The sequence below is a fragment of the Neolamprologus multifasciatus genome, chromosome 23, assembly GCF_963576455.1.
Source record: "Neolamprologus multifasciatus chromosome 23, fNeoMul1.2, whole genome shotgun sequence".
NCBI lineage: Eukaryota > Metazoa > Chordata > Actinopteri > Cichliformes > Cichlidae > Neolamprologus > Neolamprologus multifasciatus.
Window position 1 is genome coordinate 20422278 of NC_140460.1, and position 27258 is coordinate 20449535.

The 27258-nt window shown below is 40.6% G+C and overlaps 1 protein-coding gene across 1 annotated transcript in view; it reads left to right on the forward strand.

The window, feature by feature from the left end:
- The window catches only part of LOC146491460 (zinc finger protein GLI2-like), a 98722-nt gene that overhangs the window by 35699 nt on the left and 35765 nt on the right, over window positions 1–27258 (forward strand). The window contains exons 3-4 of the mRNA XM_085152747.1: window positions 15341–15446; window positions 25664–25866. Of these exons, the coding sequence (XP_085008873.1) occupies window positions 15341–15446; window positions 25664–25866 (309 nt within the window). The remainder of the gene's footprint in view (window positions 1–15340; window positions 15447–25663; window positions 25867–27258) is intronic.

Consider the following 27258-nt stretch of genomic DNA (forward strand, 5'->3'; position numbering starts at 1 on the left):
AACCCTGAGTTATGAATGAATTTTCAGTTTAGTGGAATCACCTGCTTTGAAATTTCCTGGAAGCCATTCTCCTCAAAAATTTCACCACAGTCTTTGAGCTGGTTTGGGTTATTGGCAGAAATCTTCAAAGCTTTAAAGGCCTGTGGGTTTTTAAGATGTATGAGATGTGGGATATGTTAAATGATGAACATTTTGGGAATGTTTTCAGCTGTAGCAACAGGCAGTTTGATTTGGGGAAGCATGCTTGAGACACTACATGTAGATGGCTGAGCTTTAGCAAGCGATATAACCTGATGAAAAATTACCCAAAATGTTAACATCAGCCCACCTCCCTTTGAGCCATAAATCCAGGCTGATTTGTGCTGTAAAGTCAGAGCGAAGAGAAGGAGACAGTGAATGCAGGCGGGTCCTGCATTCACTGTCTCCTTCTCAGGGTGTAATTTTTCCTCTGTTTGAAGCTTCATGGCAAAGTTTGTGAAACGCTTTGCTTCGTTTTGCTCGATTACAAGCCGAGCAGGCCTTCTAAACTAAACTCGAGTCAGGGAGTGGTTTATCGGGGGGGGGGGGGGGGGGGGGAGATTTTCTAACGTGTCATCGAGCTGTGGACGTCTGGGTCCTGTAATTTTCAGCTCTGCATTGTAATTCCCTCTCTGTGTGTTCAAGACACTGATCAGAGGCGAAGTTGTTGGAGTTTGTATGAATCCAAACTTCCTGACCTGCAGTGTTTGCACTGAGTGTGTGTGGCTCCTGAAGCAGTGGGAAAGTGTTAATCAGGATTAGAAAGTCAGCTCCCTGCAGCTTTGTCTCCTTTTCTTGACTCCTTTCTCCCGCAAGCTTCTGTTTAACACAGAAAGGAAGGACAAAAGGAGAGTTTGAAGTGTCTAAAGAGAGTTTTTGTGAGGAGTGTCAAGAGTAAGAAAACAGAGGTCACACAATGGTGGTGAGTGGAACAATTTGACTGGGTCATTCTTCTTCTGTAGCATCAGTTTATACATAGAAATCTGCTAATTAAGCTAGCTAGCATTAGCTGTTAACTTAGCACTGCACCCACTTGTCCAAATATGGTCACTTCTGGCTGAACTGACCTGATATGGCAAAAATTGTAATATTATGACTCCAAAATGAGTCCAAAAACTGATGTGTGGCATCACAGTTTTTTATATACAGTCTGTGATCGTAGCAGTTGTTGCTTTGCTTCTTGCAGCTGTTTCTAGGCGACCTTCTTGTCCAAACATGGTCATTTCTGGTCCCAACAACCAACATGTTAAAGACCAGAACTCCAGGCTTCAAAATGGATGTCTGCAAACGAATGGGTGATGTCACAGTTACTCCATCCATCTTTCATATACAGACTACGATGGGACCATGAGCCCTGGTGTCTATGCTGAGGCATTTTCTTGTATTAGATCAGACTTCTGATTTCTTCTGATTTCCCGTTGTAGCCAGAAATGTAACCCAAATCTTCTTCTGCCCTGTCTGCGCCTGCTGGAGGGCGTTCATAGAGACAAGCAGCTCCTGGCTCATCTTTATAGGCCTGATGAAGTCAGCCAGGGGCCTGCTCTCCATCACACACAGCAGCACAATGTCAAACAAATAAAGTCGGTTCAGAGAGTGGAGCCGGGGGAGTGGCTGGGGCAAAAAATAGAGACAACACTGCTTCAGCAGATTGTGTCAGACGTGCGGCAGAGCGTTTATCAACACGGGAGGTGGACGGGTGCTGACACCACAGGACAGAGGCTCCATCTATTCTGGTAGATCGAGCCGGAGGTCCGGGGCCTCCTTGGAGAGCGGTGTGAAGACAGAGAAGACGTCTTCTGCTTCCACCTGTGAGACATTCATCATCACAGGCGCATCACTCAAAAGATTCCCCCGTGCTGCCTCCCTCTCATTGTTCACCAACATCTGTACCTGCAGAGGACTCCGCCTCATTAAGACGCCAGCACAACAACCTTACAGAGCTAATGTGCGCTCAGGTGTTATTCTTAGCTCAGGTTTGTTCCCCTCTCACCCTCCACACTCATTTTCGGAGAGGAACTAGGTCTTTGTTTAATTTACAGATGGCCCATTGGAATCATTTCCCTCTCAGCTGCTCCACCAGTCCGGGGTGAGGCATAATCCCAGGCGCCCCCCTAGCGAGGGTGCCGGCGGGGTAATATGGATGTTAGCTGGGGAGCATGGTGACAGCCCCAGAAGCGACAATTTAATTCATTGTATTTTAATTATTGCTCTCATTCAGCAGCTCCGAGGCCTCTCTGTGGCTCCTCTCGACAGCAGGCCTTTATCACCAGCCCGTCGCACCACATAATAAACTTTTGCTTTCAGGTAATTACTTAATCTGGACAAACCTGTGTGTTAAGCAGTGCTATTAAGCGAGGGGGTGATAAATCAGGCGCGCAGTGGAGGTGGCTGATTACTCGACGGTGCAATCAGTCTTTGAACCCTCCCCGTCTTTTAAGTACCTAAATTACACAAACAGCATGCTAACAACGTGCTGCTTGTAGGACGGCCCCGTCAGCCCCCGCCGCCTGCTTCATTTGGTTAATGCCTGCCGCCGCGCCCTCACCTTCAGCCCGTTGATGCATGGAGGTTATTAGCACATGGCCTGAGCCCAGCTGTCCGAGGCTGATAAGTAACTCTGTCCCTCGTGGCCTTAATGCTCCACACAGTCCTGCATGGAGGGACTGGTGGTGGTCTGCCTGAGGTTGAATACACTGATATGCAGCAGGGTGACCACAGGATATGCCAAAAACTTCTTAAAACTCTATTTTTTGAGTTAAATTTAGTTATAAAAGAGAAAAAATAAATAATTTAACAGACAAAAGTATGTGGGCATCAGTGAAAATATGACGAAACCAACCCCAAAGCTATCCTCAATGTCATTATTTTACATTAATTGGCTAATCATGACTGACTTATGGTCAGAAGCAGTGAATGACCTGCGAGACCCCCAGGTTAAGAGTAGGGCTGGGCCATATCATACCGTTCACGGTAATACCGGTATAATTTTGGGCAACGATAGAAAAATGAAATATCGCGATAGAATATGGGTAAAACGCGCATGCGCAGTGCCTTTGTTTTCATACGCACACATCGGAAAAAGCATGGCGGCGAAAGCAAATCGTTGAATGAAACGGATGAACCAGAATTGGTTTGTAAAAATGCTGCAACTTCAGTGGTGTGGAACTGGTTTAGCTTTTGTCCATCAGATACACAACAAAGAACTATTTTTGGTAGAGCATCCTAGCGGGCCATCGTTATTACTGTGTTGTTTGGAAAATACGGCACACTTAAAGTCAATCCTTTAATTTTTGTGAAAATTGACAGTGCCCCTTATAATCCCGTGTGCCTTATGTATGAATTCTGGTTGTGTTTACTGACCTCGAAACGATTTTATGTCGTACACGGCGCTCGAAAATCTGTCAAATGTTTCAGTACGACTTTGCTAAGCTACGAAGCCGCACTGCTTGATGGATTGTCGGAGCATTACGGCTATCGTAGGCAGGAGCCTGGCGGAGTGATACGTACTGTGCTTCAATGTAATATTACCGTATTGCGTGTGTATAACCTCTTTTTAAGTTTTGAGGATATTATACATGGTTATGCTGAGGATATGTCGGACAATTTCCACTGGAAATGCCTTTAGGTTAAACTGTCAGCAAGGAATTTGCATTTGCACTGTAAAATTTTTATATAACTTTAATTCACATAAAACAGCTGCTTGTTTAAGTGAAAATACATTGGTGGGGTTTTTTTTTGCACTAATAAAGTTGTGGAGTTGTAAAGTATTTTGTCTAGTGTCAGTTATATCATCAGTTATATCGTTATCGCAAATTTTCAAATGTATATCGTGATAAATATTTTTGGTCATATCACCCTGCTCTAGTTAAGAGTTATTCAGGACTGCTACAAGAAGATAATCGCTGCAAAAATCAAAACGTTTGTTTTCTGGTCCGGTTCAATCAGAATAGCATTTTGTTTTCTTGGCAGCAGCGAAAAGCTAACTTTGAGGCCAAAACCAACTCATTCTTCTATGTGAAGTCCTTTACTGTTGTTGAAGATCAATGCAGCATCAATTTTTTATTCCAGTTTGAGAAATTTCCCCAATGAAACATAAAGTGAGAGGGCATCAGAGATGGTGTGGAAATACATTGGAAACAGACAGACATGTTTGAAGGCCTGACTCATTCCCTCTGTGGTAAACTTCTTGTACCTTGCAAAAAATACTAATACATTTCTGCTCCTGTAGAGCAGGACTTGCTTATCGTCAAGCTTCTGTAAAGTTATGTGATGTTTACACTGAATGGCATTTTTATGGCTGCAGTTTGGGTTCATTTGTCCAGGTTTTGAGATTTTTGCCTAAGTCTGTCATGTCTGTAGTCATTCCAACACAATGGAGGTGACGGTGATGGAAAGTCCCAAACCACCCCCAACTACCACAACCATCAGCTTTGTTCATGAGGACTATGTGTCTGGTAGACAGTAGCTCCAGTTTCACTATTTCTCTAAACATGTGTTGTTTTCATTGAGCTGGGATGGAGGCAGAAACCTCAGGGTTGGATTTTATTTAGCATTTGAGGTAATTGTAATTTTTGTGGCGTTTCTAGTGATTTTTTTTAATCTCAGTGGAGCTTCAAAAAGTCACTGACTGGATTAACAGGTGTTTTGATTTCCCGTTCCCATAGACTTCCAATATTAAAATGTCCCTTTATGGCAGAAATAAGCATGCTTACAGGCTATTTTATGTCTGTAAACATTACATTAGCATGTCTACATACAACTGTGTAGGGGGTGAACTATTTCTAATCTTCATCTGTTTAATTGTATTCTGACCTAAAGTTTAAAATATTAGGGCCGTGGCTTCTTTGACAGGTGAATGGCGACACAAGCAGGTACCAACTTCAGCTAAGTTAACTCACTAAACTGGATGTCTGGCCTATTTTTAATGGTTTATAGAACTTGGTAACAAATAGAATCACATCATCAACATGTACTGATGGTTTATGCTTAATCCAATCTTTAATCTGGCCCTTTGGATAGACTCATGTATCTAAACTTTATTAAATCTAAATTTATGCATAAGTAAGGACTAAGCTGACTCTCCCTTAGCTAGCTGGAGTTAATGAACTGTTTGAACTGTTGCAAATGGCCTGGTAAAGTTACTGGTCCATGCTGTTGTCCAAATACAGCCACTAAGGGTTCTAAAAAAAGCAAGGTGGTGATGGCCAAAAAGCAAAGTCAAGGATTTACAAAAAGCTATATCCTCCTACATAGCTAAATCCTATTCATCCTACATCTTTATATAAAGCCCATTTAAAGTGGAGACGTGTTATGAAGCAGTATGAATTCAATACAGTTTTGACCAGCCAGAAACTCTTGTGAAGTCAGAATACTTTAGACAGAATGCTCAGTGAATCACTCCTACAACACTGGTGATGGTCGGCAGGGTGAGAGAGAGAGTGTAACTGAGAGGTAGTGAATGGATCGCAAATCGGGGGGTCAGAAAGTTTGGTCTTACTTTAGCCACGGGGGTTCCAGAACTGGGAGGGAAGAGTCCATACTACAGTCCAGGATACTGGAGAGTTTGGTGGAGAATGGGCAGGTGGTTGCAGTTTGGGAGAAGTGTTGTTGAGTTCAGCTGGCAGGCTAGAAAAGATTAAAACTGACCACGGCAAGAAATTACCACTAGTAGGTGAACCTCAATACCACAGAAGAGGTTAAGATAATCTGGCGATGACCTGACACACATGCCACCCTTAAATATTCCACGTCATTACAGACATTACAGCATACCAATGTAAATATTATCTTCCATGAAGAGATGCGGTGCAGGTGTGAGGGAAAGCATCCAACTTCCAGACTCCACCCTGAAGCAGACCCTTCCTCTCCATAGGAAGTGAGGAAAAAAAACAGTTTCCACACAAAACAAAAAGAAACAGAAATACCCTGGCCATGACATATTTGATGACATTTCAGAACAGGCCACATGTTTTAAACTTCTAAGAAATACATGTCCTGACTTTACTGTTGGGTGCAGAAAGAGCATGTTTAAGCCAAAAAAGGATCGGATTCAGAAAATTAAGACAAAAATGGTGTAAATATGAACATCTGCAACTGTACAACTGAGCAAACTCTCCTGCAGAGGCTCTGAAATTGCTGCTCAGAGGACCTTGAAGTAAATTGTGGTGTTAACTGAAACTGGTTATATGCACATATTCTCTCTGCACGGTCATCACCAGCCCTCCTCGCAGTTTTGCGACTAAATTTAGCTCGTGCTTCACTCTAACAGCAGAAAGCCGCGTTTCTGCTGTGTGTGTGCTGAACGGAGGCTGACTATGAAAAACTGTAGCCAGCCCTCTGCGGCGCTTCACCAGCCGCTAAAACAAATGTTACCAAGCAAAGACTAATAGATGGCTAGAGCCCAAGCGGGGGCACGGCAGCGTTGCCTTACGCTGCGTACGCCCAGGGGGGATCGGGGCCCGGTGAATCAGGTAAACGCGCCTCTTGAACTCTCACGAGCACTCGCCTTTTGTTCTTCCTGTGGCGGCAGAACAATGGGGCTGTCTCGGTGATGGAATAAGCCTGCATGGTCAATCCCCGGCCTGGACTCCCAGGCCCAGGCCCGCAGAGGAAACCTCAGTGTGGATGGCTGAAAAGCTGACAGAGCGACCGGCTGAATTACTTCCTCCAAGTCCAATGTTTCCAAGGTGAAAGAGGAGAAATGTATGCTAGAAACAAGTCATTACCTCTTGATTTAAGTTAAGTCAATTTAGCTTTGACTCAGCTTGGAGTGCATAAAACCTTTCAAGCACATTTATTAAATCTCAGCCAGTTTAGTTTTGCATGTCTTCAAACACTTGGCAAAGTTTTACCTGGTTCTAAGTAAAGATTAATTTTCCCTTTTTTGTGCTGCTGTAAACAAAACCTGCTGTTTTCAAAGGATATTTATGAGCGTGATGCTCAGTTTACTCTGTGCAGCCAACTTTCTTACAACCATCTTTTTTCAACTTTGATCATTTTGCGTCTTTATATTTTTCTTATCTCCTGCACTTTCCTTCCCATTCTTCCTACCTTCTTTCATTCTTCCTCTTTTGTTTAATCTCCTCTCTCTCTTTACTTTTTCCAGTCTTAAACTGCATTGGGTCTTTTATTTGTGTTCCACGGTTGCTTACAGTGGTGTAGAATTAAAAAGACCTCGTCCCCTGACCGTGCTGTTTTGGTGACCCAGATTTAGCTGCTCTTTGTCTCACCCCCATCCTCCCCTGTCCTCCTCCTGCCCCCCCTCGCTGACCCCCTCTTACAATTCACCCTCCGACTGTTATGAATGGGGCATTAACTCGAGCTGTTCTTTCAATCAATGGGGCCCTTTAGTGCTCTCTCTCACATGCACACCGAGCTGCTGTACTCGTGCAGTCAGTCAGAGGGTAATTATACCGGAGCGAGCCAAATTACAGCCAGGGATGTCTGGGACAGTCGGAGAGGGCGGTCACAGAAAGCAGGGAGACGAGGAGGGAGAGAAATAGTAAAGAAAAAGTAGAATAAAGATGAGAAAGGCAAAGCAGAAGTCCACAGAAAAATTGGAGGAATTTCTCTCTGAATTGTGACAGAAATACATTTATATAAAGAAATAACAGTACAGATAGAGACGGGAAAGGACAGGTGTCGACACAGAGATGGCTATAGAGGTGTAGGACTTATAGAGAGAGACAGAAATAGAGCAGAGCGGAAGGGAGAGCTATGGAGGCAGATAGGAGAAATACAGAAATAGAGACATAAACAAAAATAAACAAGTTTACAGGTAACATAAAGACAAGAAAATTAAATACAGTAATGACTAAGGTGACAAGAAAAGGCAACAAAGTGACAGACTGACACATGAACAGATAATACAGATTGTAATAGAAAGAATCAATGAAAGAAGGAAAACACAGTGAGAGAAACAAAAATACAATCAAGAAATAGAGACAAATGCAGGGAGAAATGATGGTACCGGAGATAGGAAAAGACAGCATAGCAATGAAAACATTATCTGACGTTACAGCATAAGAGAGGAAAATGCAGGACACACAGAGACAGATAAAGATTAAAATAGGAATAGAAAGAGAAAAAATTATAACAGAGGAAGATATATAAATATCTCAAAATAAATGTTCAGGCAGATGTTAGGATTTATGTGAGGAGCTGACTATAGAAACGTAAGTAAGAGTAAAGTAAGAGTTTAAGGCATTTACAGATAGGAAGGCTGGGATACATAAAGGCACAGCAGGTGGTATTGAGAGCTATGCAGAGCCATCGAGGTAGATAACAAGTGACAGAAAATAAAGACTTAAAAGAGAAATTAGGTCAGGAAATAAAAATGGATTCAAATGTTACAAGTCAGAATAGAGATAAATGGCACTGACAGCAGGATGGATGTAATAGAAATAAACACTAATGTGTATATATATACACACACACATATATATAGGAGAAGATGGTTCCCACAGGAAAGTGTGTGTGTGTGTGTGTGTGTGTGTGTGTGTGTGTGTGTGTGTGTGTGTGTGTGTGTGTAAAAGTCAAAGACACAAAAGATACAGTTATAGGAGTTAATGTGATTAAGTAAAGAGGAAAGACATGACAAAGCAGGACTGATGGGAACATGTAAAACAATAAAGAACAGAGATCATCATGAGAGAGGGAGAAAGCTGTGGAGTTAATAACAGAAGTGGAGATAAAAAGACAAATAAGATAAATTAGTATCAACATCTGTTTATAGCAAAGAGGAGGAAGATATTAAAAGCAATAGAAAAATACATAGAAACAGGGCTGATGGATTAAAAAAATAATAATTACAGATGAAACAGACAAATTTGTCAGAGAGACTGATATCACAGAGGTGGATGGAGTGATTCACGCCTCCATTTTTAGAACTGACTTTTGAAAAGTCAAATCAAATCCTCTGATTAATATACATCTGAGGAATTGGAGAGTTATTTATCTCTTTTTTGTGTGCAATAGAAATAGAAAAGTAGAGATGGGGTTAGGGAGAGGTGGAGACGTAGCTGTGGAGATGCATAACAGGAAGGAGATAAACAAATGAACAGAGACATAACAGAAAACATAGCCAGGAAAATTAAACTTCAGCCGGATGGATAGAAGAAGAAAGAAGAGAGATGAGTTTCACAGAGAGAACAGATTAGAAATAGAGACAGAAAGGGAGCTAAAAGAGATTAGAAGGGACATGAAGAATATAAAATTAATATATCATCAAACTGGCAATATGAACAGAGATAATGGAAGGATAAAATGATGTTAATTGAAGACTAAATAGAGATAAATACAGGAAGAGGGGTGTCCCTAAATAACAACGATCTAATGAGACATCATTAGATAATATAACAGAAATAGGAGAAGATGATTACCACAGGAATGGAAGACTGAGTTATGTTGACAGGAGGTAGACAAATAAAAACAAAGGATCAAAAAATAAACGTTTATAATGTTGTGAACGGAGATAAAAATGACAAGAAAAGAGATAACCTGTGATTGAAAAACTGATACAGAGGAATTCCAGAGATACAAAGACATAAGAGAAGACCAAATGAAAAAGAAGAAAATGAAATAAATAAACATGGAGATATATTTGGATATAGAGATGGCTGGAAATAGCTGTAGAGTCAAGATATAGAGCGAGTTAAACAGTGACATAAATAAAAACAGCAGATGGAAGTAAATTTAGGCAGAAGGATGATTAAAGAAGTTGATTCGGGGCTGTGGTGGCTGCAAATGGTAACAGAAAATAGAAACAGAAATTCAAAACAGACATAAGACTTAAAAACATAAATACAGATAACATTTGTGGAAGGATTTCAGTGTTTTTGAAGAGCTCCAGAGGTCCTTTAAATAGAGATCAGTAGAAATCAATAAAGGTATCGATAAAGCATGAACAAAGACACTGACAGTTTCCTCTCCGCTCCACCACGTGCTGCCAGGGACCGGTCTATTTACTGGTGTAACCTCTCTGCAGCACTTCGCTGCTCGTCCTCTTCACAGCTGCTGCCGTCTGACTTTTGAATGTCACGTTTGGAGCCTTTAATTAATGTGAAGCACTCCAATAAAAACACACGACCGCGGGGCTTTTTCCACGACAAACAGCGAGGAAGAGGAAGGGGCGGCTTCGCCCTTAACACGAGTCAGTCATGACTGGAACTCACAGGAACAGAGACAAGCGTCTTCACTGCTAACCGCAGATCAGTTTCATCCATTTAAAGACTTTTTTTTTGAAATCCAACTTTTAAACCAATCAATAAAAAACTAATAACCATCAGAACTTTTTCAGAAGAGGAGGAAAAGTAGGACTCTCCCACCTGTAGTTCCTCTGCTTCATCTTCATCATCACATGAAATATTAGGTAAACACAGGTGTTACTGATCACATTATCAAACAGCTCTTAAATCCCACAGAAACATCTTTAACACTGTGAGTAAAACCTATTTCGTCTCTTTCATGCCACACTGAAGCAGAACTTTGTTCCTGATGTTTCTTCATCTTCTCTGGTGTATATCATAAAGACCTCGGTCTTGTTTGGTCACACTCTCTCTTTGTTAATAAAAGGTAGGAACAGTCAGTGCCTCGCCATGTTGGAGTTTCACATAATGCTGTTTTATTTCTTTTCACTTCAAAATGCCCATTTAGTGTCTACGCCTCCATGTGCACCACAGATACGGGTCCTAGACCTCCAAAGTCTGTGTTAAGGGATTGGTGGGACAGCAGTGGTATATGATGGATTGTAGCTACTGGTTGGGCTTAGAAACTAAGATGTCTTTATTAAATTTGTGTTCGGAAGAAGTCTTGGTTTGAGTAATTAAGGATGGGAATTCAGAAAATATGGTTCCATTATTGATATCAATTATCGATTTGATTCCTCATTAAGTTGGAAAACATTTTTCCGTCCATTACTGTCTCATACTCAAAAAATATGATACCTTAAGTTTTAAAAATGTTAAAATATTCAGGTTTGCTTGTTCTGTTTATAAGAGCTTATATGACCTTGCCCCGCACATATTGGGTGAGTTCATCACGTTTAAATCCAATATCAGTAGAAGAGTAACCACAGCCTCTAATACACTGTCAATTCTAATAAAAAAACAAAGTAAAGCTTATTTAAGATAACCACGTTAGGACAACTTATTCAATGCAAGCACACAGGACTAAGAATAAGTTGATTTTTCTGAGTGAGCAATACTAATTGTTTACCCACTGACAAACATTTCAATTTCTACTAAATTAAAAAAAGATTTGTGGTAACTTATTATTTTTAATTTTGCTTACATACGAATTGAATGCAACTAAATCACTTTATGTTTTATCATCCTTGAACTTGAGAGATTTCTAATAATAATATAAATTATTATAAACACTATATGTGAGTGCGATTCACAAAGAATAATTAAAAAAAACTCTTCAAATCAGAAAATTGCTGCTTTCGATTCATTTCTCTTCACTGCCATTTGAGTCTCTTTGGTTTTTGGTCTCTTGGTTGAGCAAAGAGGCATCACCTCAGATTTTGGATAGTTGTGGTGGACTTTATTTTGCTGTATTTTGTCATATCAGAGACTAAACCAGCTCTCCACTGAATTTTGAAGCCAGCATTTGATTAAACTCTCTGTGTTTATAATGTCTCAGCTCAGCTGACGGTTTATACTGGTACATGCTGTCATTTTTGTGGCATTTGCATTTATTAATACCAGATGTGTTTGTCAATGTCAGGAAGCAGGGTTTAGTCTTCCGTGATGACTACAACAGAGTTTAAATGAAAGAGAAACACTTTCTTGTTTTTTTCTGCGCTATTTTATTGTAATGAGACACTGCTGAACTAAAAGCTGCTCTTTGAGGACTCGATTAAGGAATAAATAAAAGTTATTTGACAGAAAACCATATTCCAAAGTTTAATGTTGCTCCTCCATGATTCACGTCCAGGAGATGGATTTGAATCAGAGTTTCAGTCGCATGAAGCCATATCACAGTCCACCTCCTTCTCACCATATAACCAGAGTTCACACTCGCCTAAATAAACTGAACTGAGTTTATTTAAACCCAACAAACGGGTCAGTTGCGAAAGCACCAAAAAAAAACATTTAGAGTCTTTCTTAATTCCCCCTCCTGCTCTGATGAGTGACAGCGATGACCCAAGCACTTCATTCAGAGACATTTCCACACTGGAAAAGTGAAAGCGGTCACTCGTTCCAACTGTCGGCGACAGGAAACCGGCTCCCTCCTCAGCAGACCCTCTGAATCGCATCTTCCTCCAAAGCAAACACGGCCCAGACGATGGTGTGACAAGGCTTAGCTGGTCCCCTGAAGGAATCCAGCCCCCGTCCCAGCGGGCCCCCCGTGGCTGGCCCAAAATGAAGTAAAGTGGGCTATTTCTGCAGGCGTTCAGGGACCGGGGCTGTCCGTCACGCTGTCAGGGGCAGAGTGAGAGGAATGGACCTGGAATGCTGACTCACTCAGGTCTGAGGCCCCCAGAGGCCCCAGGAGGCCACGTTATCCCCTCCCGCCGCTCGGTGGAGAGCAGATAATGATCCGTGGCCCTGACCCCGCCGCTCCCAAATCCCAGGTCACCCTGAGAGATTCCCGCAAGAGCGCCCGCGCGTGTGTGTGTGTGTGTCACACAGGAAGAATTTTAATGCAATCCAGAGATCAGCTGGCTCACCTCCTCCTCCTCGCTCTCTGTCTTCTTCATCTCTGATCAGGCAGCCCGGAGTCGAGACACACCAGGATGCAATTAGCAGGACGTGAAAACTGCAGCGAGGACGAGTGAGGAGACGATGAAAGAACCATGTGGAGAGAGAGTCAGGCAATGCCCTCGTGGAGCTTTTCCAGATTAAAAACCTGAGAAAAATGTTAACAAGAAACATAACTCCATAAAGCTGAGCGAGCCACCCCCAAAAGGCTCTGTTTATGTGGTGGTAAAATAAAGACACGACATCTTCTGTGGTTTCGTGTTATCGCAACAGCTAATTAGTTCTGATGTTTTGGGTAAACTTCCCAAATCCGAGAAGAACCCATGAAAGGAAAACAGCGCCTTAATGACAAATAAAAAGGGCCATTAAAAGGATGCTCAGAGCTTGTAAAAACAGACGGCTGGGTAAATGAGAAGCAGGAATGCACCTTTATTAAACACAACCTGGGCTTTGTCTTCATGCTTATCTGACACAAACAGTTTTTATCTAATGTAAGAGGAATCTGAGTTTACAGGAAAAAGTTAGATGCGTTTGGAAATTCTGCTTGTATTAAAACAAAACGACATCTGTTGCTACAGTTATTAGCTTAGCGTTGCATAAAGGCTGGAAATGTGGAACCATTAGCATGGCTCTGCTAAAATGCAACAAAACACCAATCAGCAGCTGGTTTGTAACTTATCTTTTGCGGGCAAAGTCAACATTTTGTGACTTTCTGTGACATCAAAATTAGATTTTCTGTTAGCTAGTCATTGTTTGTAGCTTAGCTACAATTGTGGATAGCTTTAGAGATTTTAGCTAATGCCTTTCTTTGTTCTTTCACAGCCAAAGCTTGCTACAAAATGACTTTGTCAGCTCAGGCTGTCTTGCTTACTAACAGCTTCAAATCTCTCCTGAATCCTTTAGCTTAAAGAAAATACCTCTAACTCACAGCTGTATCTTTCTGTGATAGGTATAGGTTGTTACTTTTAATTGTGCAACACTTTGGTCAACGTCCATTGTACTTAAACGTGATATAAAAACAGACTGACCTGGCTTGTTGTGAGAAAATAATAGCAAAAAACAAAACAAATTATGAATAAAGGTTGTGAAAGAAACCAGAATTATGCTTTTCAAAGTGAACAGCAATTACACAGAGAGCTAAAATAATCCTGACGTAGTGAAATATGTTTTTAGCTCCTCTTTCCTCCGATGACCCCTTCCCTAAGCCTGGATAGAGTAAATATGAGTTCTTCCTCACCACAATCAGCAAATGCTCCTTAGAGGGGATTGTTTGATTGTTCAAGTATTGTAGGGTCTTTATCTTCACTTTAAAAGGCGCATTATAGCAACGATAGCACATGCTTAAAGTGAAGTCACATTAGCTGGCCCAAGTCACACTTTGGTGTTGTTTCGGCATTCACTTCTCAATTTTTTGAACCTCAAGCATGCAGCATGGCCAGGTTGAAGGCACCAGTCTATTGTCATTTTAATGACAAACCAGTGGAATGATACAGAGGTCCTTAGATTATACAAAGGGAGATGTTGCAAGAGCTTGAAAAACAGGTTTTGTCTTAATGGCAACTTCTATCATTCAGGTTGGTTTCTCGCACTGGACCATGAAAGATGATTAGGAAACTGCAGGAGTACAACATTTATTGTATTGCAGTTTGAAGTGAGATGGGTGGGTTGGATTTGTGGCTGAGATGAGGATGTTTCATCACTTTTAGCATGAGCATGCACAATTTAGCATGTTCACTCAGGTGTCTTCCCATATGGACAGCTGAATGTTGTTTCCTTTCCCTGGATGATAGCAGGTATTCATCCATCATGTACTATAGAATCAAGGGCACCAAAGCTTTAATTGCCTTATGGGAAATGTAGGATCCAGCGTTTTTGGAGCTTGGCTCATGCCTTGGATGAAAAAAAGTCCAGATACTCTGGTCTTTGTTGTTTTAAGTTTTTGGAATTACACCTCAGTAATTTATCCCAACACTGAGCTGACAAACACAGATCAGGAACCATGCATCCGGCTCTTCAATCCCAGAAACAGAAAGCACAGTCACCCAATTTCCTCCTCCAGTAATTATGTCCGGAAAAACAACCAATAATCAGTCAGACACATGCGCTTGTGTTTACACCCGACACAGGGGGAGTGTGTGGACTCTGTGTTGAGTCAGTTAAGGGCTTTAGCTGTGTTTTATGAGCCTGTTTGGAGCTCCAGAGGAGACTCAGGCTGTTTGGATGGAAAGAGCGTGAGTAGAAGAAAGCATTTTCCCGGTGCTGTCAGTCCCAGTTTGAGTCGGGGCTGCAGCTTCCCTCCACACAGTCCATCATCCCGTCTAGTTCAAAGACCGTCTAGCTGCAGGTCTTTGTCAAAAGCCCAGTTGGATATCTTTTATGTTCAAGATGTAGGATTTCTTAGGACAACTTTGATTATTTATTTATTCCACTTCTCTTGTGTGATAGTGCCAATATTTTACACGAAAGTGCTCAGCTTGCTCTGAAATTCATGTTGCTTTATTGTAGCCCTTTTGCCTTTGAAATTTCTCTCTTCTTTTTTTGAAGTCTCCTCTCTCCCTCTCTGTCTTCCTCGGCTAACTCTCTTCTTCTTCTTCTTCTTTGCCTCTCTGTTGTTGCAGCCCCCCACCACATCTTCCCAACCTTCCACACGCCGATCCCGATTGACATGCGCCATCACGAGGGGCGATACCACTACGAGCCTCATGCACTCCACGCCATGCACAGGTAAGTGACCGCCTTCTTCTTCTTCTTTTGGGTAATTATCTCCAAAGAGGCTTCTTCACTAAACTGGCTTCAAGTCATCAGATCTTCTTGATGCAAATAGTTATTTCATATTCAGTTACTCCAGAACAGTACAGAGGTTGTTTTTTTCTTCTTTTTTTTAACTCTGGAGGATTTGCTGTGATAGCACGCTAGCTGATGAGAGCTGAACGTTTGCCAAGTTCAATATCAAAAGCAGATGACAACATGCTGACTTCCAAAGTGAATAATCAATGCTAGTTCCTAAATTTCCCCTCTACAGCCCTTGTTTCTGATACAGTTTGATTATGTGGGCAAGCTTTGCTCTTCTGGCTCCAGCCGTCTGGGGATGAAACACTCTGATGCTTGAGAAGTCTGAAGTTCAGCTGCTCGGATCCAAACTGGTAAAAATCTCACTGGGAAGAGAGGAAAATATTCTCCTTTAATAGCTGAGGTGCCACTAAGCAAGGCATTTTACCAGCAGGAGGAAGATTGCCAGCTTTAACTGAGGTTCCCTGTTTTCAGTGGTGTTGAAAGTATTAAAGTTTTACTACACTGGAGGTTTTTGTCCTCAGTTTGGTACAAGATTTACGGACTTCTTATGTAAATGAAAAGCTCTTTAAAGATTGATGTTTTCCTTTTAAGAAATAAGTTATATCAGATCAGGTCTAGCAGTGAAAAATAAGAATAAACATGCCCACAGTGTGGATATACTAGTGGAGTGGATATACTAGTTACATTTATGGCTACTACTAGCTATATTTATTTCCCTTTCTGTTTCTGACTAAGTGAAAAGCTAAATAAAATTTAAGTTGGATGGTATCAATCTGCAGCTCGCTCCATTAGCAGCGATCGGCAGGGCCGGATCCATCACTGATGACATAATACATCCCACCTCCGCCCAGCACCTCTTTATATTCATTAATGGCTTGTTGTGGAGCTAATCTGTGTGGTGCAGGCCGTGTTGCCCCCGAGCTACCACCATAATTAAACTCCTGGAGTATAGAGGTCACAAAACAGGCTTCAGTGCTGGTGGTGAGTCCGACTTCTGGGTTGCAGTGAGGTTCAGTCACAGATGAAATCCCATTTATTTTCTCTAGGGAAATTCACTTTGTTGTGAAAACTCTGTCGGTTTTGTTCTTGCTTTTATTTAAAAGTCAAACCAGAATTTTTCCCCTGAATTCTCCAAAACTTATAACTGTGCAACAGACTAAATGAGACTTTGGTTTCACTTCATTTCACAGTTTGAAAGACTCTGAAAATGTTTCTGGTTTAAAGTTGGTTCTCAAAACAGCGGTTAGGAAAGTCACTCCTTATGTTTTCAACTTTTATGGAGAGCTTTTGATCAAAATACATGAGTTTCATCAGCAGCTGGAGTCATTTGCAAGGTCAGGAATGAACTTCACAACAGCCTTGCAAACTCAATCTGCTGATGAGGTCCATTTAGCACAATTCAAAACTCCAAAAAGACTTCTAAAGAAACTTTACAATAAAGCCATTATCCCACAGGAACTGGAGCCATGAATTTTATCGGAATCTTAAACCTCCCAGCTATTTGGGAAAAGTCATTGAGATGTCAGGTTAACCCCAATGGGGAACAGAACTCTTTCAAGTGGTGAAGTCGACCATCATCCATGTCCAAACAGCCTTTGACTCAACATACTTTATATGTAGATACATACTTCACTGATCTAGGTTTTAGCTTTGTTTCTGTTTCTGATTTTTATTAGATTTTCCTCTAAAAGGATGATGGGTCCACAAGAGGGTTGGACCATGTGGCTAACATGTTCCATTGATTGTCTGTCCATAGATGCCTTGATCTGTTGGGGTGGTTGAGGTCTGTTGAAGTAATATCTGATTAGGATGCTTCTAGGTGAGGGACTTTGGGTATGTCCTCCTGGGCAGACCCAGGACATGCTGGAGAGATTATATCTCTTGCCTGGCTTGGGGATGGGAGAGGGAGGTCTGGGCTTCTCTGCTTATACTGATATCTCTGTATCTTGACCCAGATAAGTGTATTTTTATTTGTTAAAATTAAATTCACTTTTATTTATTTAACATCAAGTCACAACAAGAGTTAATTCCAGGTACTCTAGTATCTAGTATAGTAAGGTAGAGAGAAAACCCCACCGACCATAAGATCATCTGTAAGCAAAACTATGATGATTCACTCTTATTGGTAATTATTTTAATTGCTGGATTTGAAGTTTAACTCGGGACCCACCCACTACCCTTTAGATGAAGTATATGAGTCTGGTGATGGCTACTTCATAACATTAACTATCAAATTCATATGTAAACGGCATTAAGGTTAATTAAGGGTCTGGTGATAGATGGCAATATCTGAGATTAGTGACATTCAGGTGGTTCTGCAGGTTGTTTCCCCATTATTGCATTAAATTTCATAATTATTGGAAGATTTATGTTTGTTTTAATCCATCACTATAATTTTATGTTGGTCTCTTCGAATGAATTTGCATGTAAGGAGCAGCTACATTGGCAATCCCAATTAAAACAAGAGAGAAACCAGGAGGAGGGTATTTGTTTTATTGACTTTAAACTAGAGCAGAGACATTATACACAGTCTATGGGACAATCTTGAAACACTAAAGATGGTTTTCCTACCCCTGCCCCCAAAGAGCTAATAAAAAAGCCAAAATGGGAAACCAATCCTGACACATTAGAGGTTTATACTTGTTTCAGAAGTAGCTGTAATGTGTTTTCTGTTTTATGGGTGTGTGTTTTCTTTATTGTATTTAGTTTTAATTATTGGATTTTGAATCATTTTAAATTTTACTGATCTGCATGAAACATGATAAAGAAACAGAGTTTGATTGATGATTACTTGACTGGTTTGTGCTGCCTCTTGAAGACTGAAGTGGGGTATTCCAGCTGTGTCCCAAATTAGAATAAGGACAAATGTCTTCTCCCAAAAAAATACATCGTTAGCAGGAGTGAAGGCCTGCTAGTGTTAGAAAACTTGTAGTGAAATAATAAAACTTAAAGTATTTTAACAAAAACAACAAACAGAAAGTGCACATCTTAATTGTAAACTTTTAAAAAAGTGAGCTATATAAAATCAGGCAGAGGGCTGCCGCATTCGTGGCACACTTTGAACAACGAGGAGACTTCAGAGTTACTTTATCACCGAAGAAAAACTGGCGGCGGGACAAAAAAAGTCAATAGAATCCTCCAAATAGTACTCTTACATTTAAATTCACAGATTTGATGGTGATGCATACTTCGCGCCTGGCGGAAGCAGGGCTATTCATCACGCCGGCTGGGAGAAGGGAGGGAGGGGGTAGGGAGGGGATGGCTGTCCGCGGACTCGGCCACCTTGATTAATGTGATTTGATCTTGACAGTGGACCCCTAATTCATCAAGACCTTGATCTAGCTGTCGCTCCCCCCTGCCTGTGCCAAATTCACCTAATTACAGGAACATTGCGCAGCAAATTAAGTGCGGTGTCATTTGTCGCCTGCCGCGGCACTTTATTACACACTCGTGGCAGCATGTCAGAGGTCCCTTCCTTGATTGTCTAACATGACATCTCGCCGCCGTCCCCTTTATCATTGTTTGCATATACCGTAATGAGAGGGCTGGTTATTTTGTCAGGCCTGTCATAAAAAGCAGCCGAGGGAAAGCTTCTTCTTTTTTTCCCTCCACTGGATGCACAGGACGCTTTTTCTTCCCGCGCCGTTGCCGGCAGATGACAGTAAGGCAAGAAGGTTGCAGATAAGGAACACTTCCTCCTCCGTGATGGTGTCTCTGCGGACGGAGCGAGTCTGCAAACAGCATCATGTATAAGGCAGGGATCAGATCTACATATTGAAACTTTTGGTGGAACGAAGTAACTTTTCTGAGAAGACATTTTTAGTTATGTAGATTGGGCAATGAAGGACACTTTCCTCCTGCTCTACGGTTTACCTGCTTGTGCGGCACTTTGACACAGTCCACATTACAAAGTGATTCACAGGGGCAAGAAAATAGAAGTTGCTTTTAAGATCAACTTTCCTTTAACTTTAAAGTAAGTTATTTACACTACCAATCTGAGTTCCTGGAGATCGTTCCAGATGTTAGGGTCCTGTTAGTTTTCTGCTGGTTGCTTGACTCAAACTACAAACCTCTCAGAGATGTAGCTAGAAAACAAGCCATTTAATGCCTTAGAAATAATTAACATCTTGCCATTTCCAGACCATCCAGGCTAAAGATGGGAATTTTTTCCAGTTTAAATGAAGAAAATCTCCACTTTATGGACACGCATCAGTATGTATGAGACTGGACAGATGAAAAGCCTTCTTCAGGGGAGCCAAAGTAGAAGAAGGGGAAACTGATCTCAGAATTCTTGTTCCAAGACATTCGTTAATAGATTTTTTCTGCAGTAATGAAGAGTAATGACAGTGTTGTAAAATACTAAACTCAGTTCTTTCTGTCCTGGTTAAAAGCCCAGCATCTCAGTTCTGTTTGATTAGATGGGTTTTTTTTAGATGCCTTTGTATCTGTAAATGCTAAACTCATGATGTGCTGGACAAAACTGAAGTTAATATTGAAGCTGATACCAAGATTTCCACAAGTCATAATTTTATCAGAGAACCATCTAATGACAGAAATTTTCAAGTTAGAACCCAACAAGAAATTTCCCTTCTATACCTTATACACTGGAAACAGATAAGCGAGGAGTTACAACAGCTCATGAGTCATGGACTTTGTGTTAAATTAAGCTAAATGCTTCCTGTTGCTTTTAGTGTCTTCTTGATGAGCTAACAGTTAAAAATTCGACTTAGATTTCCCCTCCTTCATTTATGATCAGTTGTAGTGAGATAAAAGCCTGCTTTTTGTTAAGCTAGTACTACCATTGTTCCAAAAGATACTTGTTGAAAACCTTTCACCATCTGAGATAACAATTTGTAATTAGTAGTTAAACCCAGTATTTTTTTTTAGCAAGTTTCAGCTTGTTTCAGGTGACTTATTTCATTTTGATGATTCAGTCTGTTCATTTGGAAAAAAAATACTGTCCATCCAGCTTAGAACTGAGTTTTGTAAATTTGTCAAATTTGTGATTGACATGACATTGACCAATCAGCTGAAAGGAAGAAAAACTGGGTCAAAATTCGTACTCGTATGTTGAAACTCACACACAGCCAGGGAAGCGCAGAGTAGTTTTTTGCTTTGTGTCTGTAACCAGACCTTAACAAAAAGAATTTGTAACTTTTTGCAAATATTTTTCACAAACAAATCTTTTTTACACGCACACAAATTCTCAGATATTTTGGTTTACAAGGTTACAAAACTCAGTTCACAACTAGGCATTTGATTTACAAGTACAAAATATTTATGACCACAATTTGAGCCAATAGTATATCAATGTGTCTTCAGCAGTAACTCAAATTACTTGAAAGCACAACATATATAAAGAAAATAAATGTGGCCCAGAAACAGACTCCTGTGGCACACCACAACTAACAGATACCTAAGAGACACACACAGTTTCACAGCTATATGACAAAAGTGAATACAATGTTCATGTTAAAACTGTATCTCTGTCCATACAATTTTTCAGCTCAGAAAAAACCTTCTCAAAGTTTTTTTTTTTCAAATTCAATTTAAAGCTAGGCTTACATCTGCTTGTTAATATGGATTTCTATTATTTATTTGTCATTGCCTGACATGTCAAATGGAAAACACAGTTTTATATTACTATTTAATAGAAAGACACCCAGAAAGATGTTATTTAACAATAAACACAACTTCTACACATCAGTGTGTAGACTGAATTTCTAAACTTATCCATACTTCATTAAAATTTGTTTTTTAGAGACGCTCATAAATAAAATAAATCTCCTCAAAGCTTTAAAGAGAAAACAAAGTGAGGATGAAATGATGAATTGACTTCTGAAGCAGGCCATGATTTGCAGCCCCATCTTCTGTTTGTTTGTATCTAGGTCATTTCTTTTACCTCATGAGGCGTTTGGGGGTTTCAGGTTGGCGATGGTGGAGGAGGTGGAGGGGGCATTGTTGCCTGTTAAGTTTGAGAGGTCTGCTTCACGCAGCAGACTCATAAACCTACAGTGGAAGTTTATTCAGTGGCGCGCTGCTGCACGGCATGATTTATCTAAATCAGAGAGCTCGCCGGGCCCGACACCAGAGACGAGAGTCACTGTCACACTGTAATTCATCTCTGGTGTCATCCATGTATATGTGCACGCACACACTCACAAATAAAACAAAAATAAACAGAAGGATGCAGAAGAGTCCATGTAGCTCAGATGCATCTTTTACTGCACAGGAGTTTTTGAGGCCCAAAAGACAAGATATGAAGGTATACTGTTCATGTGGAGGTTTAACTGTGGAAAATTAAGCAGAATTGAGTCATAATAGCATTAGAGATCAACTCAGTGAAACTGCTGTTTCAGAGTCTGTCTGCCAGTCTGTTACCTCCAGTTTAAAAGCTTCGTAAAACACAGGAACAATCACGGCTCAGCTGTTTTTTATTGTCTAACTTCATGATCCATCAGCAGCACTAACAACTTGGGAACCAGACGAATCCAAGAGCTTATGTGCAGAATGCCTCTGGCCCTCCTCTTGTTCAAACCAGGCCAATCACAGCCGTTTATCTAATATAGAGTAGGCCTAAAAAAACAACCTAGATGGCTGCTGCTGATATGGCCTTTTGAATCTGCCGTTGTCCGGTAAAAGAACTGGTTGGTAGATTTCCTCTAAGAGAGCATTTAAATGGACCTGAAGTCTTTGTTGATAAGAAAAACGTGCTGGTTGCACTGTGTCCCACATCCTGCTATACTTCTGTTCTTTAGCTAGGTAGAGATTAATGTGTATAATAATGCATAACAGTGCACTGCAGGCTAAAAACAGAGCAGAAGGGGTGATAATCAGAGAAAAACATTCAGAATTTCAAGTTTAAAGTCATTAATTTGTGCTAAAATTAAAATTAGATTATTTTTTACATAGAAAGCATTAGATTTGCAAAAACAGTCTCAGAAATCATCAGACATAAAAGTCATATTTATGAACTTTGCCAGGTTAAAATGACACTGCAGTGTATTTTGCCTGCAGTTAATGGCCTGATTGCTTCTACTGTAAAACTTAACAAAACTGGGAGTCTGTGAGCACTGACTTACCTTTAAAGACGGTTTCAACTGGCCAGTAGAGGAACTGCACTTCTTTGCGGCGCTGCATTTTTCAGTTGAAGAAGTTGCCGCTTCATTGCATGCAGTGATGTAAAAACTTTTGAAAGTTCAGAAATGTGTGTTGTACATTTAAGTTGCATTAGATCAGATTTGAATTCTTGCAGATAGAAAAGCAGCTGTAAAAGAAGTAACAGTAGATGGAAAAAAGTCTCCCGATGCATAAAACAAATTGCGCTCAGTATAATTTGAAGAACTGAGATGTATACCATAACATTACATTTTTTTCTCAAGAGACAGAAGACAGGGATCCTCTTTGTTACCACCACCTATTTCCGCCTCTCCCGGGCGGCTCCTTCCTGTCTCAGCCTGCTGCATGGGGCCAAACCAAGACACGCTTCGAAGGTCGAGCATTGTGCTCAACCTGCAGCCTGCTGGCACCTTCTGAACATCTGAATATTACATGACTAGCTCTTAGTGTGCTTAAACAAAGCTTTCAGGTTAGATTTAAAGAGAGAAATATTTATATTCTCATCTGATCCAGACTGTGATTGTTGGAGGAGCTTGTTATCACAGTAAACAACCCAACTTAGGCTGGATTCAAAGACAGACAGGCCTCAGGCTGTTACATGACGAGAGTGTTAATATTTCAAACTGACCGAGGGGCTGATTATGTTTTTGGGTGGAAAATCAGATCTTTATTGTGTGCATGGGGAGACAGAAAAACATTGCCTCAGTCGTGATGCAATCCAACGCTCTGGCTGTGAGGCAGTCAAGTCTTTGCTGGATGGACGGACAAGAATGTATTTTTAATGAAGCAGCCAGGTGAGAGATAGAAAAGATTTGGTGAACGTTAAGCAGAGGTCGTTGCACAGATGTGGAGATGACTGACTGAAACATCAGCTGTGGGTTCAGATTCAAACTACTTGAATGAATAATGATAAGAACTTTTTCATTTTGATTAAATGTTCAGTAGTTTTATTGACATTTCTAACTTTGAAATTGGTCAAAACCCCAAAAGGTCTTTCAAGCCTGTGGTTAATAAGAAATAAAAGAATTCTTTTCATCTAGCTGAGAAACTTTCCTCCTTCACGAGAGGTTTTTGCTGACACCGATGATTGACTTTGGCAGCGACTCTTTGAAATTCCGCTGTCGTGGTGAAACATGAGATCAGCACATTTTAGTTCAATTAATACTTGATGATAGATGATGATGATGATTTTCTCTTCCTGCATCATGTTCTCCATTAACCATTGGCTTTCAGGATAAAATTTCTATATTTTTTTAAACACATACTATGGTTTAATCAAAAAGTGCACCTTCAAACTATGAACTCTCTCTTTCTCTTGAATTACTCATTGATTTTTACCACTTTGACAAAGCCCCTCTGGACTTCCAAGCTCTTTGGAAACCTGCTGTATTTTATTTTATAGATATGTTTAATACTATCACTGGGGACATAGCCAAGATAGACCAGGGGCAGCCACACCTAGCAGAGAAAAAAAGCCTGGCAACTCAACACAATGAAGCCCGTTACAGAGCTATACATGTACTGACAGAACTGGAAGTACATCCAGTGAGTACTGTTTTTTGATAGTTCGAGGCAGTTCTGCTTCAACAAATCTGCAGTCAAGTCCTAAACCAAATACAAAGTCAAAAATAAAATTATAAGATAACCAACTCCAAAATGAGTCTAAAACCCAACTCTAAACTGGAGCAAAACCAGGCTAAAAGTATGTGAGGACCAAAGACACGTCAAGAAACTAGTCTAAAACAGCTGAAAATCCAGCTGTTTTAGCCAAACCCAGCAAAAATCTGCAAAGCCAAGTCCCAAATGGCCTAAAATAAAAGTCAGTATGTAATCCAAAACCATGTGCAAAGAGGTTCGAAATGAAGTGCAAAGCCATGTTAGAAATCATATAAAAAGGAAGAATAAAATAAGATAAACAAATTAGTCCAACACCTGATCTAAAGCCAAGTTCAAACCGCAGTGTAAAACAAAGTCCAAATTAGAATGGATCTAGTCAAAAATGTATGAAACTAAGACCAAAGACAAGGCAACAGTAAGAGTGAAAAAACCTCAAATAATGTCAAAAACAGTCTAAACTATGCACAAAGCAGTCCGAAGCCAAGTTAACACCTAAATATGAAATCAAGAATAAAACATGGCATTACAAAGTCTGAAATGTATCTTAAATCAAAGACAAAGTGGAAGCTTGTCTAAAACCAAATGCAAAAGCAGTGTATGGCATGTGTAAAATCAAGTACAGTCATGCAATCCAAAAATCGTGCCCTGATCTGAACCTCATGGTGTCAATCTGAGATGAAGTGACTGTGACAAGCAAATCTGACAGAAGAACTCTGAGAACATCTCCAGTTTTTCAAAGCTTGCTCACTTCACATTTAGTACAAATATACTTTTGTGCATATATTTGTGTGACTCTGAAGTTCACAGATTCAGGACAAAGGTGTCAGCTTTGCATTCTTTTATCAGGCTCATCTTCCCCAAACCGCAGAATCAGCCGTCTTCCAGATAACCTTACACAGGTGAAAGACGCCCACAAAATGCCCCGTGGACACAAGTGTAATCTGTAGAGGCTGTTCTCCTCGCCGTGCAGCACTTCCTCCCCCACTGTCTGCTCGTCCCATGACCCTGATCTCACCCCTTCCTCCTCCTCTCCCAGATCAAAAGCTCGATAGAGGAACCGCGTTAGACGTGATATCACTCTCAACACTCTGTGTACACTGAGGTGGATGCTGGGAGGATTGGGTTCGCAGATGGATTACTCATCGTCACCGCAGGAGTTTGTGGAGTGTGAGGGCGCTTCAGGTGGTCGTGTCAAAGTGTGCTTCATGTTGATGGCACGCAGCTTTTAAAGGGGGGAGATCCTAAATCTGGAAGCTAACAAGTATTATGTTTGTATATCCAATTCCTCTTTGCTCCATTGTTACAAAAGTGTGAACATAACCTCTGGAGCTGGTTGCTGATTGGGTTAAAGAAGTGTAAAGATCAACTGCAGTATGCAGCAGTTTGCATATAATTTGTCTTTTCTGTTCCAGCCCTGCAGGTTTGGCCGGCAGCCCCGTCATCTCCGACATCTCCCTGATTCGCCTCTCGCCAGCTGCAGTGGCCACGGGTGACTCTCCCTTCAGCCCGCCTCACCCCTATGTCAGCCCTCACATGGAGCACTACCTGCGCTCTGTGCACAGCAGCCCCACCCTATCCATGATCTCAGCGGCCCGAGGACTCAGCCCTGCGGACTGTAAGTTCACCCATCTTCTCTTTTTTATCTATGAGACAAAGAAAGACATTTATTTCTCTGTCTGCTTTTACTCTTCCACGTTGTCCAATCAGTTTTCAGGGGACAAATTCAACCTATATTGTTGTAAAATGTAACATTATTTCAATGGATTTTTAAGCTTTATACATCATTTACACATTTTACCATCTTTGGCTTAGTTTGCTGTCAGGACCTTAAAATCCTTATTTACTTTTATATAACTGTTTTTTACTGCCATCTTCCCAAGGTGGCAGACAAAACAAATACGCATTTTCATAATTCATTCACGCTTTGGACAAATCACTTATTGGAGGATCTCTGCAGATTATTAGGTATTGGAGAAGGATATTTGCTTTGTCTCCTTCTAATTATGGATACATGTAACTATTTTAATATGTCTAACTAGTCTTTAAGCTGAAATCAAAAACAAATCCCAGCTAAACTGAAGCTTATCTAATCCAAGTGTGAAACCAACTCCAAAATCCAGTCAAATGCCATTCAAAACCATGGACAAAACCAGTCTGAAAGCCAAATATAAAAACAAATAATACTTTTTTAATTGGTTTCTTTCTAAGAAACCAAACTGCAGGTTCTTAACATTACAATATAAGTGCGTTGAGGTGACTTTTGATGTGAGCTGGAGCTATATGAATAAAAGTATACCTATTGAATGTATCATAACCAAGCCAAAAACTAGTGTATGAGAAATATCTTTTTAAAAATGTAGATATTTTAAATTCTTTTGAATAAATCCAAAGATATGAAGCCATTGTAGAAAATAAATGACCTCCAAGCATGTTAGGCTAGTTATATTTTGTATTTATCATAAAACTTTATGGTTTTATTTCCACTGGTTGAAAACTGCTTTGGAGCATCGTTAAGTAATATTGTGATTTTAGAAGGAACTACTTATGAATCAGTCGGCAGTCTGGGTTTGAAGTGTTTGGTGACATGTTTTGGGGTCTTTCTGCAGGGAAACCTTGACCTCTTCATCCTTCCACATTGAAACTAAGAGGATCCTTTTAGAAACACTAAGTTGAAATTGATAAAACAGTGCTGGCAAACCCTCAACAACCCCCCCACCCCTCCTCAAAATCTACCCGGACGTGATGACAACTCTTTCCTCAGCGCTGAATTACAATAACAGATTGGAGCGCGGTGGTGGGACGGGGTATAAATCTTCTTTTACAGTCTGTCAGTGGTAATGTGGCAAAGCTTTTAAAGTGAAATAAGCAGCCGCGCCTGAGATCAGCCCGTGATAAAGCTGCACCAAAGGAGAAAAGATTGTTGAAAGACAAGGTGTTGAGTTTGGAAATGAAGACTGCTAGCCTTCCAGGTGACCTCTTTATTCACCTCAGCATGGAGATGTGACTT